A 20133-nucleotide genomic window follows, 5' to 3' on the forward strand; every position below is an offset into this window, starting at 1 on the left:
AAATAATGAAATTTTTGCAAGGATTCCATAGTCACATAAATTTATAGGTAGTAAAAAATTTCAAAGTCAAATTCATTCAAAATCTATTTCAAAATAATTTTATTTCAAGATTAATGTATCTTAAAATCCATAATCTAGCATTGAGGACCCTTCATTCATTTATTCAAAACAATTAAAATACAAAAAATTAGTACCCCATTTTGGATATGATAAACTAGACATATAGAAGGGTAAATATGAAAAGTTTTATAATCTTTTTAGAAGATTTGTTAGCCAAAACATTCTTTGCATTTGATAACACTGCAAAAACATCAATTTTTCAGAATTTTAGTGTCTAAATAAAAAAAATCGTTAAAAGCAGAACATAAGTCATTTTTTAATAAAAGATTTTATGTGACCCTTAAGATGTCTAGTTTTGTTAGACATAAACAAATCTTCTTAACTTAAAATATATAATTTCAAATAACATTTAGAGTGAGTGAGTGATTGACACTAAAAAATGAACATTCAATAAGGATAAAATTATCAGTTTTTCACTTATTGTGTTGATTAATGCGCTCATTATTCTTAAATTATTTTAACACTCTCCAAATGTATTTTTATGTTAAATTAATTTGTAATTTGGTAATATGTTAATTTTATTTTAATTTTATACTGTGGATATATTTCAAGAATAAAGAGGAGTTGGAACTAGAAGCGAGAACAAAGAAGAATTAACTGGAGCCTTTTGGAATGCATTATTGAGGAGATGTAATTAATAAAAAAAATATATTTCAAAAAAAGAGAAAAATAATAATAAAAGGTGAGCAACCATGCTTTGGTTGCTCGTGATGGTCAAGTGGCCATGTTGCCACCTGACCATCACACATTTAAATTAATATATATACTTAATATAAAATAAAATAATATAAAATAAAAGAAACGATGCGTCCATTGCCTATAAAAGGTAAGGGGATGCAAGCGAGAAAAGAAGAGCTGGGGAAGCCAAGAGAGAACGGATTAAAGCTAAAAAAATATTTTCTTTGTTTTCTTGTTTTTTGGTGTAATCAATTTTCTTGTAATATATTTCAAAAGTTTGTAAAATAAAATGAGTGTTATGTATTCTTTCAATATGAGTGGTTAATTTTATTAAGTTGAGGTGAATGGTGAAGTTCAATGTTTCAAATTTTAAAATGAATTACTTTCTCTAGTGAGTTTTAAGTTTATTTTATTCTTTTCTAGTTATTTTTATGTCATGTTAATTTATAGATTTCTTTGTATGGTATTTTGACATAATGTCGACATATTAATATAGTTGTGATACATTAGGTATTTGATTCCATATTTATCCGCACATGTAGTTAGTTAAAATTAAATGAAATAACAATTAACTGGTAAAAGTGAGAGAAAATATAAAAATGAGAGAGTATTTAAACTATAGTTTGAATACTGAGAGTAGATCTCGTAACCTTAATATAGTTTTAAATTGATTTCTAGTAATTTCTTTCCCCGTATTTAATTTTCTTTGTTTAACAAAAATTGATTACTAGATTTTAAATTCCTTGTGGTTCGACCCCGGACTCTTCGGGTTATATTATATCTAGACTCTCTTATACTTGAAAGTAATAACACTTTTGAATCATATCAGTGACTATCATAAAACTTCTTCACATTTCATTAATCCACATGGTTTTCACTTAATCAATTATTCCCCAGCAGATAATACACATGCAAATCATGTAATAACATAAAGATTCAAAACCTTCAAATTTATCTTAGAGATCAAACACAATTATTCGAAGTTTATACAAGAAATTGAGTACTCAAATCTTATAAAAAATTTATAACTTAAGCACCTCCACAATTATCTAACGCCTTCGTTACCTAAGAGATAGAAACTAAAAAGAAAAAAATTTGGCTGCTCTCTCTTGAATCTCTTCTAGCCTACAAAGGAAGAAGAAGGAGCTCCCTCTCATTTTTCTCTTCAATTCTTCTATTTACAGTCATGGTTTTGGCTACGGCTTGGTTGGGCTCAATTGGGCTTGATTCAAAATATTTTCGAACTTGACCTAACCAAAATCCTAAGCCCAAAATCAAGTAAGTCTAAGCACTAATGCAATACTGATATCAAGTAAACCCCACACTGATATTATTGGTTATAATAAATAACGGTAATGGTAATAATAACATGATAATAAAATTAAAGACCAATTAAGAAAGTAACCAATAATCATAACAATATAATCAAAATAATACTAATAATAATTACTCACCTGATTTTCGGGTATTAAATAATTACATCATTCTTACAATATTTTTTCTTTATTAACTTAAGTCTTTTAATAATCTTTGACCATTAAGATTACTTTAAGATAAACTTAATTTGATTATGTTACTCTTATTATAACCAGTAATTTAGTTATTTAGTTTCATGTTTTATAATTTAATATATTTTAAGCACAATTTAATAATTTTCAATACCCCACATGTCATAAATGCATTTTATAAATTTAGTTGAATATTAATAATCATACTGATAAAGTATTATTTATATTTAGAAACAACAAAATTTTGTATAAAAAAGTTATTGCAGTTAAGTAAATTTTTGAGTATTTTGATAAAATAATCATATTAAATTTATGTTAAAACAATCATATTTGTCACATATAATAAATAAATAGCTGTGAAAGAACATTGTCAAAGGAAAAAAAGATTTAATTGATTAATTTTTAAAATGTTTTTATTTAATTGTAAACTTGGTTTTTGTAATAATAATCTTTTAAAAAATATGGTGAATTTATTAAACTTGTGGGGGTTGAAAATATCATTACGAAAAGAAAAACAAAAAAATGAAGTCGAGAAAATTACAGTTATGAACGGTTGGGAAGTCAGCAACGTAGAGGCATTGCATTCAAAGCCAATACAAGACAAGGAACCTAACATGACATAAGTAAATAACAAATGCCCATTTTCAAATTTCAAGGTAAATTCAATCAAAAGAATACAACTATGCTTCTGCGTTTGCCTTTTTTCTCTGTAAGTTTCTTTTCTCTGTTCTCTGATTTTTATCATCATCCGTATTGGTGTGGTGTGGACCATCTGGGAAAGGGGGCGTCTTGTGATTGTTGCTGTCTTTATTTTATTTTCATTATTCTGCTTGGTTTGGTGTTTTTGATAATAAGTTCTTTTTTTTTTGTTAGTTAATGTGTGCTTTTGCATTTTCAGGCTTCGAGAAATTCTTCTGGAATGCTTGCGAGGGTTAAGTCAGGCAAGTGTATTGGTTCATGTTGTTTAATTGATTTCTTTAATAGCTTCTGATTGGCTTTAAAGTGTGTTTGAATGATGTTTTGTGCTTCCACTTTTCTGTTGCTATAGAAATTGTTCAATCAAGTATCAAAGCACAGCAATTGCTGAGCAAAGGAAGAAGGGTATTCCCTCTTCAGGGTTCTGTAAAGTTTGTACAAACATCATGCCGAATGTCAATTCCTGGGTTACCATCATCAAGACATGAAGACAAGGCACCTGCATCTCCTAAAGTTTTGAGGGACAAGAAGGCAGTTCCTGATGCAGACCCTCCAAGCATTGAAGACATCAATCAATTGTACCACTTCTTTGATAACAGGTCTATATTAGTCTTTTTCATACATGCAGTCTTATCTTAGAATGAATCACTTTTTGTGCATCATGATTTTCTACTTTGCAGTGCCAAGCTCATTGTATTGACAGGAGCTGGAATTAGCACAGAATGTGGAATTCCTGATTATAGAAGGTTTTGTCTTGTCTTCAGTTTCTTTAATGACCTTATAGTATATAAAATACCTTGTCATTACAATATATATTGGTGGCATTGCAGCTTAAACAATTTTCTACTGATCCTTGACGTTCACTTTATTTATTGTCAACTGTTGAGCACTTATCCTTTCCATTCTTGTATAACTGTTGTTTGCGAGAGATTCTCAGTTATCAAACTTTGACCATTCATTTACACTCATTAATAATATGTGATGCTGCATTTTGATACTTGGCAGTCATCAATAACACACACACATACTCTGATTTAGTTGTTCATGTGGATATTAGTGGTTATGATCTACTTTTTTATTTAAAAAAAAAAAATCAACCATTTTTTCTCTTGAATATGTGGTATGTGCTTATCACAAGGTTCATTCATCTGTTCATACAATTGTGTCTGCTACATATGAGAGATTATGGTTTTGCTTTGTAGTGGAATTCGCTCTGCAATTGAACTTGATTGTTTACAATTGTATTTCTCAGTTTTCAATTCAAAGACAGTCTCGTTTGCCAAACTTGATTTGCATAATTCTTTAATTTCCTTTTTTTTAAAAAAAATTGGTGTCATTTTTTTTTTTAATTCTTCTGTTCTTTAAGTTACAATAATTACTTTTCATTATCTTTTTGGCAGTCCGAATGGAGCTTACAGTTCTGGATTTAAACCAATTACCCATCAGGTGATCTGAAGGCATGTGCTGTGATTTCTTGCTGCTGTAGCATTAATTATTTAGTTATGTCCAAATATACAATGTTAGAAGGCTTCTTATGAAAAGATAATATGAAAAAATAATAATAATAATAATGACGATTATTATAACGGATATCCAAGAAGTTATCAGTTACTAATCATGTAGCATTTGTTTTAATCTATTTTCACATAGTTTGTTGAAGTGGTCGAATGCTGCATCATTTAATTATTATATGTGGTGCTTGTAACATCAAAATCTTTATTATAACTTCTACATTGGTCAAACTGTTTATTCCAGCAATTTTTTCGTTCAAGTCGAGCTCGTAGACGGTATTGGGCTAGAAGCTATGCTGGATGGAGACGGTTTATGGCAGCACAGCCTAATCCAGCTCATTTTGCTTTAGCATCTCTTGAAAAAGCTGGGAGGATAGATTGTATGATTACTCAAAATGTCGACAGGTAAACTGGTTGTTAACCCCGGTACCCATTGTTTGGGAAACTCAGCAGTTGCTCATCTCAATCTTGTAGTTCTAACTTATAAATACATCATTCAGATTACATCATCGTGCAGGGAGCAATCCACTCGAATTACATGGGACTGTATATACTGTTGTTTGTTTAGATTGTGGTTTTTCCTTTTGTCGGGATTTGTTTCAAGACCAAGTGAAAGCCCTTAATCCTAAGGTTGGTGTTCCATTACCTTTTGAGACTCCTACGCTGATATCCTCTTGTACTAGTTCACTTTCACTCTTGTAGCTTAAGAGACAAGTTTTGAGTGACCTTGAATTCATAGTGGATAAAAATTTTGTGAGATAATTATTTTATTCTTGGGGTAATTTATCAATTTATGAGAAAATAAAGTTAATTGCAGTCATATGCAAGTCGAGCCCTTTCTGGTTACAGGGAAATAAAGAGAAAGAATCGAGTCACCGATAGCACATTGAACTCTGGAGTAGAGTACATCACATTTTTCCTAGTTGTTACTAACTTGGGAGTCAGGCATCAAACCCAAAACCAATGTTCCTTCCCAACCCCACCTCTCCCTTTTCGTGAACATTGTACCATTTAGGAATAGGCCAATTTATATGTTAGCAATTGGATCATTCTAATTTATATGTTGGGAATTGGATCATTCTTACTTGAGTGGATACAAAACCAATTAATTTTGTATCTTGAATTTTCACACCTTGAATATGGAGTTAGCTCTAAACATTATGATAGATGGTAAGAAGATAAAGAAAGGAAGTGAGAAATAGCTATATGCAAAAATACAGAAATAACTAGTTACTTAACCAAGTCAGCCTCACATTGTATTTGGGACTGGAGAACTTAAGCCAGACTTTGCCATTGTGCTATTAGATTGGAATAATCTGAGCTAATTCAACTCGTTGTATTGGATTGCTCAAATTTGGTATGATATATCATCTTCTTCATATCTGTTATCGGTGGCGGATGAATCAAAGAATAAAATTTTACTACAGTGGGCAGAAGCAATTGAAAGCTTGGACTATGGGAGCCCTGGATCAGACAGGAGCTTTGGCATGAAGCAAAGACCTGATGGTGATATTGAGATTGATGAGAAATTTTGGGAGGAGGATTTCCACATTCCCACTTGCCAAAAATGCAATGGAGTGTTGAAGCCTGATGTAAGTACTTCTCTATCACTGATAGAAGTTAACAGCATATCAATCTTCTTTACACTAGTACCTGCTGATGATTATGATGAATAGACATATTGAACAGCAAATATTTTGTTATGATACACTGGGAATAACCAATCTAGGAGTTCTCAATCTTCTTAAATATCTCAAAGCATAGATTTTACTCGTTTACAGTTTACTGGCATTTAGAGATCTTGAGTGATAGCATGCTTATGGAACTTAAGGGCCAATATGTTTTCTTTAATTTGCTTATAGTTTATGCCAATGTGCATACTGAAAGCAAAACTGGGAGTCTAATTTAGTAACATACTTGAAGTAAAATCATTCAATTATTCTCAATGGAGGAAATTTTCATGTAGGCTTCATTTAGAATTATTGTAGGGTAATTGATTAATATCTTTTAAATTATTTTTTTAACTTAAATATAATAATTCATCATATCTGAGACTTGAATAAAAATAATCAAATTTTCCACTATCGAATAGATATTGGTAAATTCATTGGATGAAATTTGGCCTTTTGTAAACCCCTTTTTCTTTTTTTCTTTTTTTAATCTAATACAATCTTTTTAGCTTTTTTCTTTTTTTTTTTCTTCCTTAAATTCAACAACTTTGTCCTCATTGCTTTTTTTCTTTTTCAGTTACAGTTGTTGAAAATAAATTAAGGATTCTTTTTGATTCTTAACCTTTTCTTTCTTTTTTGTGATTGATAACATAACATTAAAGGTTGTCTTCTTTGGTGACAATGTCCCAAAGGATCGAGCTGATAAAGCAATGGAGGCTGCCAAAGAATGTGATGCTTTCCTTGTTTTAGGATCTTCTTTGATGACCATGTCTGCCTACCGCCTTGTCAGGTAATCGTTTGCTTTTGTATTTTCTTTTACTTGTAAGTTCTGTAAATTTTATAATTATTTTTGTGGAATATGTAGAAAACACCTTTAGACTATAGTATCTCTCTCTCTTCTTCCCCCTCCCCCTCCCCCCCAATACTTGCTTTTCCGTACTCTAGTCATGTAAACACTAATGGACACAGAATTGAGAAAATATTTCCACAGTTGACATATGAGATGACTGAAGGAGATCATGTATCGTGACATGAATTAATGGTATGCACCAGTTGCAAGTGTAATTTTAGAAGAATTAAGATAAAACAACTATATTTCCTCTTTGGCAAGATGGGAATGTAGTTTGACTTGTTCCTGCTTTTGTCTTAATTTTCAAGTACTGGCACTGATCAAGTGATAATCTGAATGCCAAGGTGTATACGATCTAAAGGTATTCGGTTTTAACTCGGTATAGGTTAAAGATGATGTTTACAGTTGTTCTTTTATTGCTTTCCATGCAATATCTACAAGTTATCCAATAAGCTGTTATTATGTCCATATGCGTTATATCAATGTGGAGTTTCCAAGCAAGATGAGGTTAAATTAATCCCATCCGGCCTCTGCTACTTAGTTTTAAGATACTGATATAGAAAGTTAGGAATTGCTCCTAAAAATAGTTTATTTAACCAAAAATGGAAGGATGATGAGCCGGCCTATGGAATTTGGTTGTCCAGTTTGTTTAAACTTCAGCTGATAAGTTGTTGGAATTTGAATTTCTCAGAGCTGCTCATGAGGCAGGTTCTACAATTGCAATCGTGAATGTAGGAGAGACACGCGCTGATGATTTGACTACCTTGAAAATAAGTGCTCGTCTAGGAGAGGTATGATAGAACTTAAATTAACAGCAAGCTTGCAGTCTATTTGACAGCCTTTCTTCATTCTACGATGCCACGTGGTGTTACAGATATTGCCTAGAGTGCTTGATGTCGGATCGCTCGGCATTCCTGCTCTCCGATAACGATACTATGGAATCTTCTTGCCTTTTGTTCTGGTAAGGACTCTGCTCTCTCTCTCTTTTTATTTTTTATTTTTCTTGGATACTTTATGAAAACGTTATACTTTTGTGAAGTTTTTTTTCCAACAGAAATAGATAGATCTGTTCCTCATTTATTTTTATTTTTAATGGTTAGGATTCTGTTGGATGAATGCACTGGTTTTTTATAACAATATAAAGCTTTTATTTCATTTTAGCTTTCTAAGCCCTTGCTATGCCAGGAATTTTCACTTTACATTTTGAATTCTAGTCCAGAGCGTGTATCAGAACTCTGTTAGTTGCTAATGGGTTAAATTACATTGTCTCATCTCAGGTTTTGATTCCAATAAGCTGAATATGCGGTCATGCGCCAAGAAGGACTCAAAAAGTTTGTCGTATACTCATTTATTTTTTATGCATCTGAAGTCCATTCATTTATTTGTTCTTCCTCTCCAGGTAAGTAGTTGAGGCTGAACTTTACATGCAAAATGAGTTCATTTGCCTGCATGGTATGTTGTGTGGTCCTGCCCTTTACAAAGGGACTGAAAACTGTGTAGCTCTCTTGTTTCTTCATTATAAGCAAAAGATATTTTGACATCTGTCTGAAAGGCAGATTCCTGGCCTTCACTGGCAATGTTGCAACTGTAAGTGATCGATTTTGTGTGTAACTAACTAAAGCCTGATTCAAATGATGGATCATATTTATGATTGATGTGAGCTATTTTTTTAGCATTTTTCTCTGCCTTGGGATGATTTTTACACTCTTTTGAATCATGTGTACATGATGTGCCTAAGTCTATGAATTATGATTGATGGATTACATGTGCCTGATGCAGGAAATCCTGCTTGCGCAAAGAAGTGCTTTTCACCTACATAACTTGCATCTGAAATAAAGACATGCTGTGAAGCCTGACAAAAATAAATAGTTTTTCTTTTGCAGTCAGAAAGCAAGTACTATTGATTATTGATTAAAATTTTAACAGTCCTGGGCTGGTGAATTGGCTATGACAGTCATCTCATGTAACGTGTAACAGTTTACGGAAAGAAACATGCAACAGAAATTGACATTGAAAACGCAAGAACTTATCACTTTAATTTGTAAATCAATAGTAGAAATCAGAATTATCAATCAACAGGTACATGAAACTTTATTGATACAGAATGGGGGCTGCACTGCTGAAGTTTGCAATTTAACAACAAAACAAAACCAATACGGAACAGAAAATAAAATGCTTTTAACTTGCAAAAGAGAGCGACCACCTAAGAAATGGACATCCTTAATAATTGCATTGATCTGCTCCTCTTTTCACAAAAATCTGATATTAAAGTGCATTGATCTGCTCTCTGCAAAGTCTCTTTGGATTTTGATCCAATTCTACCTCGTTAGATCTGCTAATACACCCAATACTTGTAGTCATTATGGACATCCTTAATAATTGCATTCCTCTTTCTTAGTGGCAGCAAATTTTAGAGTTAAAATGTTTGGTTGGAACACATATAGTAGACTAATCCAACAGCATTTCACCTTGTAACCCATATGATTTATCATACCTACCAAAGAATTTCACTGAGCTCCAAATGCAAGCTACTAAGGTTGTTCAAGTTCTGGAGAGTTGAGGTAATGTAACAGTAACTTTTGCAATTCAGAAGATTTGGGGTTGTTGAAGGATCTAGGATCTTAGCTAAGTCTTTGAAATGGTGCAGATCAATCTATTTTAACATGAAAGCATCTGTATAAGAAAAGATAAATTAGCACAACATAACTAAAATCAATGAATTTCATAACTTATACTCAAAGAAAGAAAACTTTTAGTATACCTTTGCTTCATCCCATAGTCATTCAAGTTTCCTGTAAGGTAGGCGAAGTTCAAAAAGATTCTCTGCACTAAAATTTGATGGCACCAGAGGAGATATCTACGCAGTCCCCTTATAAAGGCAAGTGAAAAAACTAGTAAGGACGAAATAAACAAAGCTTTTTTACTAAATTTATACCGATCATCTCAAGTGAAGGTAAAAAAAGGTAAAAAATCAAGGTTTAATTCTTTTGCTGGACATCTGATATAAGAAACAAAATCAAATTACCTTGTTTTACTACATTTTCCTCGCTCAGTAAGCGATTTTTGGTGAACAATTTCCCCGACCATCTTCATGCGAAAATTCATGAACTTGCAACTTGCTGTTTGATACTTTTACAAGTGACTTATCAATGAGGACAGTCAATACCAATGGTGAACTGAATAACAATCCTCTAGTATCATTGTCACATTATCTCTCTTCTCTCCTTTGTGGAAACATGTAATGTGTTGGAAACATATTCTTCTCTTCTGAGTTTAGTTTATCCTAACTAGTTTTTAACACACCACATATATCGAAGTCAAAAAATATGTTTTAAGCTAAACAATGCATTTTCCCAATCAGGCCACAAAAGGAAAATACCAACACTTAGCTAATGGATTGCCTTTGTCATAATCTACCAGCCGAGAGCATCATAACATCTTGAGGGAAATGTTACAAAAGGGTTTGGAGTTTCATCATATTAGATTTTCCTCAACCTTGCATATGTTTTACTCTAGTGGTTATAATGATTCTACTTTCAGGACCAAATCATTTAAGCCCTCCAACTAAATACTTTAAGCGTCTGAATTTATTCACATCTTCTAGAACTATAATATCCTTCATATATTGGGGGTATTTGGGGTTTTTATTTGGAGATTTTCTTTGTAAACAACTTAATCACCTAGATGTACTAAGCCACCTCTTTTTTCCAATTCTTATCTAACATTTTGTCATGAAGCACTTGCTTTCAAGAATGTTTAATACATTGTTAAAAACAACTCCAGCAATGGTCGTTTTTCCTACACCACCCATGCCACAAATTCAGTAATATCTGAAAATCAGGCACTTCAAATAACTCATTTTGTGAATTGAGTCCAATTAAGCCTTTAGAATCACTCAAGATCGACATATCTTTCAATTTCTTCAAAATATCTTCGACAAATACCTCCACAAGTTCCGCCTCAAGCCTAGCAGACGTGAAAACGAAGAACATTTGGTCATTTTTCACTCCTAATAAAGTCGGGCACATGAAAGAGCTATGAGTTACCTTATTTCCAGGAAATCCCAAACGGGTAAATTGGATGCTTCAGCAGTTGCAGCCGTCCAAAACCGGGAGTCTGTTTCACATATCGGTTGGATGAACATGATAGAAATCCGGAACAACCATTCGGCCGTTCAATGTGCGGCGGTAAGAATCTTTACAAGATCATCCGGACAAGAATCATAATCTTTTGAGAAAATATTATAACTACATCATTTTGGGAACAAGGAAACGGTGGAACAATTAAATAATTGAGACAACCCAAAAAGTTGAAAAACCTCTCTAGGAAAACACTACAGTACAGTGTGCTACCACTATTCAAAAGCAGCAAACCTCAGTTACCACAGCTCTGATGTCATCTCCAATTCACGTACAAGTGTGTGCTGGGTTAGTTGGGTGGCCGAAACCATTCATTGAGACGCGTTTTATCAGACAACAACAACAAAATAACATACAATGGATGGGCTTGAAATCTACGCTGGCTCGCTGAATTTACACAAGCACTTATAACCGTTGCATTGAAAGCCAACAATCGAACGTGCCAATTGCGCCGGGTACACCTCCATACTTCAAAAATTATCTCAATACCCTAAAATCTATTTTTGCCAAAATTTTCATCGATACCTTTTAAAAACTGATAGGAAATTACTAAGCTATCCTTATTTTAAAACATTTCAACTCAACGGACAGCACTTCTCCCTTCTCTACTGAAGCAAACAAACACTCATCTGCTGCAATCCCCTCCATTATCAAACTCAAACAAACAAACACTGCAATTCCCTCACCGGCATCACCTCTACCGAAACAAACATTCATTCTCCATGCATGATAAATCGAACTTCAAGACGAGCAAACTAAGCCTGAGAAGGGGAAGCTGCCACAACTAAGAAAGTGAAGCATAGTTCATCACTACATAATCGCCGGAGAGAGTTGATCATTTGCTGTAAAATTGTCAGAATGTAACTAGTTAAGACAAATAATTCTATGTAATTAGTTTTCTTGTTAATATTCAAGGGAAAAAAACAAAAAATTAGGGTTTTATATTGAAAAAATAAATTAATTAGTTGTGGGTCTCTCATAACATGTTCGAAAACAAATTTTTAGTTGTTTTACTGCATGCAAATTGTGAAAAATTAATGGATTGTGCTTATTATAATTTTGTTATGTAACACAAGATTTGGTCGTGTAAGGTTATGTAAGATTCAAGGTTGTGTTTTACACGACCTTCATATATTGCACGATTACATGACCTTCATGTATTGCACGATTACATGACCTTCATGTATTGCACGATTACACGACCTTCATGTATTGCATGTTTATACGACCTTCATGTATTATACAATTATACGATCTTCTTGTATTACACAATTACACGACCTTCAATTCCACATTTTGTTTCTTGTCAATAGAATCTGCACATTACATTTAGTTTAATTAGGCTCACAATAAATTGGAATTGTGCATATACCTTTACCTTGTGAAATGTCATTAGTTAGAGAGATTCTTAATTTCCAATTATAAGTCATGGTAAGTCATGATATGTCTAGTTATGAGTGAAAATATTTTATCACTGCGAATGGTGTTCTTATGTGTATAACATTACATTAATTTCCTATAGCTGATATTTTTTTTTCTTAATTGATTTCATAGATTAATTATATGCAGACATTCCTCATGTATGCTTGTATGCTTGGCCAGAGGAAGGAAGCACTTTGAAGATAAAAAAAAAAAGAAAAAAACTTTTTAAATGGCTGTAATATGTTTAATTGCGACTTTAAAATTACACGAATTTTTCCATTAATCATTAGATTAATTTAGTTCTTTAAAGACTTAATTTGTGCTAAGAATTTATATTTGCTGCTATGCAGAAAATGTCAATGAAAATTATTAAAAAAAGAAGTGAAATTATATTGGAATCTAAAAAAATTCCACATCATCATTGGTTTGAATTGTAACTGGTGGCATAGGATCATATGTCTTAAGTTTGAACTTCATTGTGATTTCGAATTCCGAAGTATCTATATTAATAACTTCAGTTATCTTCTCCACCAATGCGGCATATGTTGTCGATCGTGGTATCATTATCCCTTTAGCCTTTGAACCTTTGAACTTATACTCGTCATTTTGCTCAATCCATTCACCATTGAAGAGAATAGACACACGTACCAAAACCATATCTGATGATACAATAAAAATAATAATATTAAATTTCATATACAAGTAACTACACGACCTACATGACCTACACGACTATATTTCTTACACGACTTACGCGACTATATTTCTTACATGACCTACACGACTTACACGACTATATTACTTACACGACCTACATGACTAACTATATGACGTACACGGTATCAAAAGAATGCACGACTCGAAATATTTTTGCCATAAATAAGTTATATTGCTGAAAAAAATAATTAAACAACCTACATTGCATATATTTCTACGTATAAGAAAAAATGGTGAAAATAAAACATTGTAATGTGAGGAAAATTTCTAAATTTTCCTAAAAATTAAAAAATTTAAAACCCAATAACATTAACATATCTTATTGGGTTATTTAATAAGCAATGCACCTTTAAAGAAAGAGTGGGTGTTAAAGAAATGAATACATAATTATATTTGTGTAAGAAGTTATGAGAGATTTTGAGAGATTCTAAGAGATTTTGAAAGAATCGGCAGCAAAAATAGATTTAGGTGAAAGAAATGAGGAAAGAAATATGAAGAGAATTCATTAAGTGCATTTGATGCATTCATTAAGGGTATTCCCGACTTTGCTCACATTTGTTAGGGTATCCATGAAAACCAAAAAGGGAGGGGGTATTTAAATAATTTTGAAACTATTAAAGGGTATTTAATTAAAAACCCCCAATCGAACGGATATAAAGAGAAGTTAGAAGAGTAAAGTTGCGTTTTGGGGGGAGCGTTTCGGTGGTAAAGTGGCAACGTGCAGCATGTTTTGTCCTGTTTTTTAATTGGGCGACAATGAATTTCTCATTTTATAAACTTTTTAAAAAATAATAAGTAGATACATTAGAGTATCTTTAAAAATCTCTATTAATTTTATTTTTTAAATATCTATTTACTTACCTATGTAAAAAATAAAAAAATAAAAAACATGTTATTCTCTAAAAAATCCTTCAAATATAAATAAGTTAATATTATTTTAATCAAATAATTATTTTTTTAAAGAAAAGTTAATAGTAATTAAAACACTTCTCTCTCTTTCTCCAATGAAAAATAATAAAATATAAATTAAAGAACAAGAAATCAACTCTCTAAATTTAAAGAGAGAGAATCGTCTCTTATTTAAAGAATATTAATTGGAGTGTCTTTTATAACCTTAAATATTAATGCGACTCTTCAAATAAGTAATAAAATCTTATTCAAAGAGTTTTTTGGTAATACTCTTATTTGGTGTCATCTTTTTAAATGGTATTTTTAAAACTTCTATTAAGAAATAAAAATGATTAGTTTTTCTTTAAAATTACAAACGTCAATTATGGTGGTGGTTAATTTAAAAGATTTTTGTGTTTTCTAAATTATTTTACCAACCAAATTATTCAAGCATAAATGATTAAGAGATGTGAGTAATTTTGACGTAACATAAAGAAAAGTGAATGCTATTCCCACACACGTGACTTGACAATTTATGGTCTCCACATACATGACTTTATTGACAGAAAAATTAGATTGATTTTTAAGTGTTATCCTAAATTAATTATTAAGTTTACTATAAAGTATTATTGACTATTACTAGTATAAAAAATATGATTAAATTAGTTTTCTAAGTATTTTAAATTACAATTAACTGAAAGGTCAGTTCTTGCCGAGGTAACTTCTGCCGCTTTTACAGAATATCTTTCTAACCCTTTTCTTTTCTTTGGTATAAGAGTATGTAAGAGAAAAGAGTTTCAGGTAGAAAGATATTTTGTGAAAGTAGTGGAAGTTGCTTTAGCCAAAAAATGATATTAACATACCTTAATTTTAAAAAGTTAAAAAAAAAAGGCATTTAATTCTGATATTGACATACCTTAATTTATTTCACTATCATCTATTAGAAAAGTAGATTAATAATTATTTTTATTAATGAGTAGTAATAGTAGATTAACACTTCCTATTAAAAGATTTAGTTATCAGCAAAATATATGTCTTATTATGTTATTAACTATAAAAGATTAAATGATAATACTTTAGACAATACCTGTAAAAATTAATTTTATATTGTTTATTAGTAAAAGATTGATATATTTTTTTAAAAAGCAATAACAAGAAGAGGATATAAAATAAAATTTGAGCATATAGTAGGGAAAGATAATATTTTATTTGATATTCTTTCTCGGCTAATTTTTCAATGATTACTTTGCAAAAATAGAACAATTTATGAATTTTAGTTTAATAACACTTAGACAGTTCCCTTAAATATAATTAATAATAAAAAAGAGAAACATATTCTACAAATGTTAATCTACTATTACTACTCATTAGTAAATATTCTTAATAATCAACTTTTCTAATAGACGATAGTGATATAATTAAGACATATTAATATTGGAATTAGATGCTATTTTAACTTTTTGTTTATTATTTTTATGCTTAATGAATTTTCTTATAGAATTTCCCGCTATTTTGTCTATATGGTTGCTTATAATGTCTATATTGTTTCTTATGCTTTTTACGTTTATTATAACTAGAATAGGTTGGATAATTACAACATATTTTCTACAAAACAAGGCCAACGGAGACCGTGTTTATCAATAAATTTTTAAAAATTAGTAGAAACTTTTACTGAGTTCTTAATATTTTTTTTCAAAACAAAAACCTTTTTTAAAAAACTCTTTCTCCAAACTCTTTTTTCTTGAATAATAACAAGCACCATGCTTTTGTTGATGCTTTAAATATAAATTATACTTTTGTTAACTAGACGGAAATTTTTAACCCCAAAAATAAATAAATAAAATAAAAGCAAGTAAAATATCTTAATTGCTAATCACTTTTCAAATGATGTCTAAAAGATTTTGCTAAGTGTGTACGAAAAAGGAATTTTTATTGCTTTTGCTTTTAAATTCAAAGTGTTGTGCTTGTTAAAGCCAAATTCTTATTGCTTTTGCTTTTGAATACAAGGTGCTGTGCTTGTTAAAGCCTCTCGAAAAGCCTCTCCAAAAAGGTTGTCTCCTTCTTTCAATGGTTTAAGAGATATATGTATAATTAAAGCTTACATGGTTAACGGACTCTAATTATAAAAAGACTAATTGTAGTTACAAAAGAGAGAGTTTATATTTACAACTAGTAATTTGCCAAAAGACTGAATATAAAAGTAAATAAGAAAAAAGATTGACTGAATTCTATATTTTATAATGATTAAGTGTCGGTAAAAAAATGATAAAATTAAAAAGATGCTTTCGTAGTTTTTCTCTTAACAAGTAGTGAGCAAATGAAGGACATCTGTAAAGATTAAATTAAAAAAAAAAAGTTGACTACTTGATTTTTCTTGCTAATTTTTCTGAAACAGCTAACTAAATATTATTTTTGCAATGTCGTTTACTTGATTATTATTTTACAATAGCTTCTGCTATGTCTTTATCCAAAGACTGGTGACTCATAGCTTCTGTTTCTGCTCTCGATAATGGCATGTTATTGATCTCAAATTATTGTGTCAAATATTCTTCATCATTTTTTGATATCATCAACTTTCAACTACAGTTCACAAACAAGATGCTTTTGGGCTAAAGTAGTATACTTATATCCTTATGCTATGATCTTGTCAGGAGGCTCAGCCCATTTATAGAATGCTGCAATTTCATGTGCTCTCATGTATATGTCTTTTGCAGATAAGCTTAGTTTATCATGATAATGTTTCCTTATGAAGTTTTTAACTCATTCGCTTATAAAGATGACATGATATTGGAGCAGTATGACAGCTATTTTCTTTTTATTGTTTATTTGGGGGTTCTGTGGTAAAAAATTGAAGTTTAATAACAAAGATGCTAGTTTTAGAATAGATAGGACCCTGTTTAAGATTGGTGAAAAGAATTTAAATCTGTCTACTGAAAAGAAAAATTGTTTTTATCATTTCAAAACTTAAGGCTTTAAATAATATATCTTTATTGTCTAGTGTTTTGGCTAAGGAGAAATCAAATGAAATGGCTGGAAAATCATGTCCAAGAGTAGTGATGTTTCTTAATTATGAACATCTACGTCTGAACTCAATTAAAAAAATTGAACTTGCTATAGAATATTTAGATGGCTACTGAAACAAAATATTGGTATAGGGTTTCTATTATCTTTTCTTTTACAATGTCTATACTATCATGAATAAGGGGAGAAATTTTCTAAATTTTTACTAATTGCTCTGTTGGGGTATGGTTAAATACTTCTTCTAGTGGCTGTTTTTAATTAAGTGTTTGGATTTTTTGGTGATAAGTTTATAGAATATGATATTCATTTTGTAATGTAATATTCGATCTAATTAATTCTACATTAGCATTTTCTAATGCAACTATCTTTTGTCTACGTGCTTCAACTTTGCAGTCTAAATGATATCTAGTATCATTAAGCTTTCTAACCATGTGTTTCATGACTTCACAGTGGTTACAAAATTGTATGGATGATGCCGACGGCAATGAATGGACTGTCTAAAAGCTTAATTAAATGGCAATTTGGTCTTATTTCCTTTGTAGTAAATTCTATCGCTTTATGAAATGCATAAAATCCTCTAAAATATAGATTGGGATAATTGATTGTTAAGTCAACTACTTGTTCCAATATTTATAGATGCCTAGTTGTCCAACTTTAACTGATACAAGAAATGCAAAAATTTTACTCTTTACTTGATCATTAATTTTTCTAAAATAATGCATTAGTACATTGAGCACTTTTACTTTATCTTGTGGGTTATGACAACTCCACAAATTGTCTTAAATGCATTGCAGATTATTTGAAGAGAACTATCTAAGTGTTATTAGTCTAAAATTCATAAATTGGTCGATTCCTGTAAAATAATCACTGAGTAATTAGTTTAGAAAGGATATTAGCTAAAATATTATCTTCACCTACTATACGGTCAAATTTACTTTGTATCTTCTTTTTGTTATTACTTCTAAAAAGTATATTCATCTTTTACTAATAAAAGAATTTTCTTTTCAAAGTTTTTCTTTTGTACATTTTTATAGAATTCTATTATAGTATTATAGTATGTTCTGATTGTAACAATATCATTTTGTATGTATAAATGGAATGAATTTAAAGAATTTATTATTCCTAATATTTATAATTCTTACTTGATTTTCCATATTTTATTTATGTAAATTTATCACTAGTGTACACTACTATTTCCTCTTTTTCTCTCAAGGTCTCTTTATTAGACGTTTGTATTATTATTCTTGTCCATCCTAAATTACTAGCATTAGCTTGAATAATTTTATAATAATTGTCTATGGATAACGCTAATGGCTTAAGGTTTCTAATTATTCATTTTTAAGTTTTTCTATTAATTTTATGCTTCAGTATTGAAATATTTTTGTCCTTTTTTTTTTGGCTTAACTTATTATGTGTGGGCCTTGAAAATTTGGCATAAATTTTCTACTATAATTTAATAGTTTTAAAAGTTTTTGTAATTCTTTAGTATTTTCTATCTTGTCTGGAAATTCTAATGTTTTACTTACTATATGTGGTTGTAATTCTATGCTTCCTTTATCTATTGATAGTCCTAAAAGGTCTATTTTTTACTTAAGTAATTCAATCTTCTTTTTAAAGATTACAATATTATTATTATTAAAACAATCTAAAATTTTATGTAAATGAGTTATATGCATAAATCTATTTTGACTAAAAACAAGAATATCTTTTTTACAAACCATACAAAATTTTGAAAAGGGTTTTAAAATTTTATCCATTCTAACTCATAATACTTGTGGGGTATTTTTTAATCGAAATGATATGTCTAACTATTCAAAATGTCATTTTGAAAAATTAAAAGCTATCTATAGAAAAAATTCTTCATAGAGTCATATTTGCCAAAATCCACTTTTACAATTAAGTTTAGAAAAATATCTAGTATTTCGTATATAATTGAATAATTCATCTTTATTAGGTGTTTTGTAACTATTGTATAGAGTATTATCATTTAATCTTTTATAGTTAATTACCATTCTACTTTTTACTCTTTTTTTGTTCATTATGATTATTTTCCATAAATACTAGATTACTACCTCTTATTACATTTAATTGTAATAACTCATGTATGTGCATTTTAAATTCATTTCTATCTTCTAAGCTAAATGCTAAATCTTATGTTTTGATTGATATCTCTGGATTAATTATTTCTAACTTATATACTTCATTATTGTAATCCTAACTTATATACTTCATTATTGTAATCCTAACTTATATACTTCATTATTGTTTTTTTAAAATTGGGTTATTTTCTATTATTTCTAATTGTTCTAACTCTTCTGCTTTTTTCTTAATATCCTCGGGCCATCTATCACATTCTAAGCATTTTATTTTGTTTTCTACGTTCAAACATCTTGCAAATATATGTCTATCTCACAATCATCTAAAATTTCTAATTTACTGTTGTCTAACTCATCACTTTCGTGCATAATGCTATCTAGCTTATTATGCTACCTAGTTTCTTATTGCTTTTAGACTTGCTTTCTTGTTCTACCTATTGTCTTCTAATAATGGATCAAAATATGCAATATCTAATTCTTTTTCCATTGCTATTGACTTCTTTTGAAACTGTAAAATAATGTCTCAAATTTAAGTTTAACCGATCAAACATTTCTATCACTTTTGGGTTGCGTTTGACACCCATATTAGATTGGACTAAAAATTATAATTGGATTAGATTATAAGGATTGGATTAAGTTGGATTATATAATATTATCTTATATTTGGTACAATATCAGGTCAGACAATGTTAAATTAATTTAGATACAAAAAAATATTTAGAGAATAATTAAAATTAATTTAGCAATTAATAAGAACATTAAATATATAGAAAATTAATTATTGGGTAGTCATAATTATAATAAAAAAGATAAATTA

At 30.1% G+C, this 20133-nt stretch overlaps 1 protein-coding gene and 1 long non-coding RNA gene across 4 annotated transcripts; one reads left to right on the top strand and one right to left on the bottom strand.

Moving 5' to 3' along the window:
• Positions 1-2837: 2837 nt before the first annotated feature.
• On the top strand, positions 2838-8981 carry LOC102608257 (NAD-dependent protein deacylase SRT2). Of its 3 annotated transcripts, XR_003065451.2 has the most exons (13): positions 2853-3015; positions 3205-3247; positions 3355-3601; positions 3683-3748; positions 4403-4448; positions 4758-4918; positions 5014-5143; positions 5941-6105; positions 6846-6973; positions 7725-7824; positions 7908-7994; positions 8311-8620; positions 8813-8981. XR_003065451.2 is itself a non-coding variant. In XM_025098771.2 (12 exons), the coding sequence occupies exons 2-11, from the start codon at positions 3226-3228 to the stop codon at positions 7959-7961; spliced, it is 1119 nt and encodes a 372-aa protein (XP_024954539.1). In that variant the 5' UTR covers positions 2838-2962; positions 3205-3225; the 3' UTR covers positions 7962-7994; positions 8311-8705. The 3 variants fall into 3 exon arrangements, 2 of the variants coding, with proteins under 2 accessions (XP_024954539.1, XP_006464904.1); XM_025098771.2 differs by lacking the exon at positions 8813-8981 and having other exon boundaries at positions 2838-2962; positions 8311-8705; XM_006464841.4 differs by lacking the exon at positions 8813-8981 and having other exon boundaries at positions 8311-8705.
• Positions 8982-9037: 56 nt separating this feature from the next.
• On the bottom strand, positions 9038-11568 carry LOC102608547 (uncharacterized). Its single transcript, XR_369201.4, has 4 exons — positions 11080-11568; positions 10059-10999; positions 9795-9902; positions 9038-9706 (listed from the first exon to the last, which is right to left on the bottom strand). It is a non-coding gene; the product is annotated as an uncharacterized LOC102608547 (long non-coding RNA).
• Between the last annotated feature and the right edge of the window lie 8565 nt (positions 11569-20133).

The sequence above is a fragment of the Citrus sinensis genome, chromosome 7 (genome assembly GCF_022201045.2).
Source record: "Citrus sinensis cultivar Valencia sweet orange chromosome 7, DVS_A1.0, whole genome shotgun sequence".
Classification (NCBI taxonomy): Eukaryota; Viridiplantae; Streptophyta; class Magnoliopsida; order Sapindales; family Rutaceae; genus Citrus; species Citrus sinensis.

Coding starts and splice junctions, on each gene's coding strand:
- LOC102608257 (XM_006464841.4), top strand. CDS start 2,941: ATGCCCATTTTCAAATTTCAAGGTAAATTCAATCAAAAGAATACAACT. Junction 3,016..3,204: donor TGCGTTTGCCTTTTTTCTCT/GTAAGTTTCTTT, acceptor TTGCATTTTCAG/GCTTCGAGAAATTCTTCTGG. Junction 4,449..4,757: donor TTAAACCAATTACCCATCAG/GTGATCTGAAGG, acceptor TGTTTATTCCAG/CAATTTTTTCGTTCAAGTCG.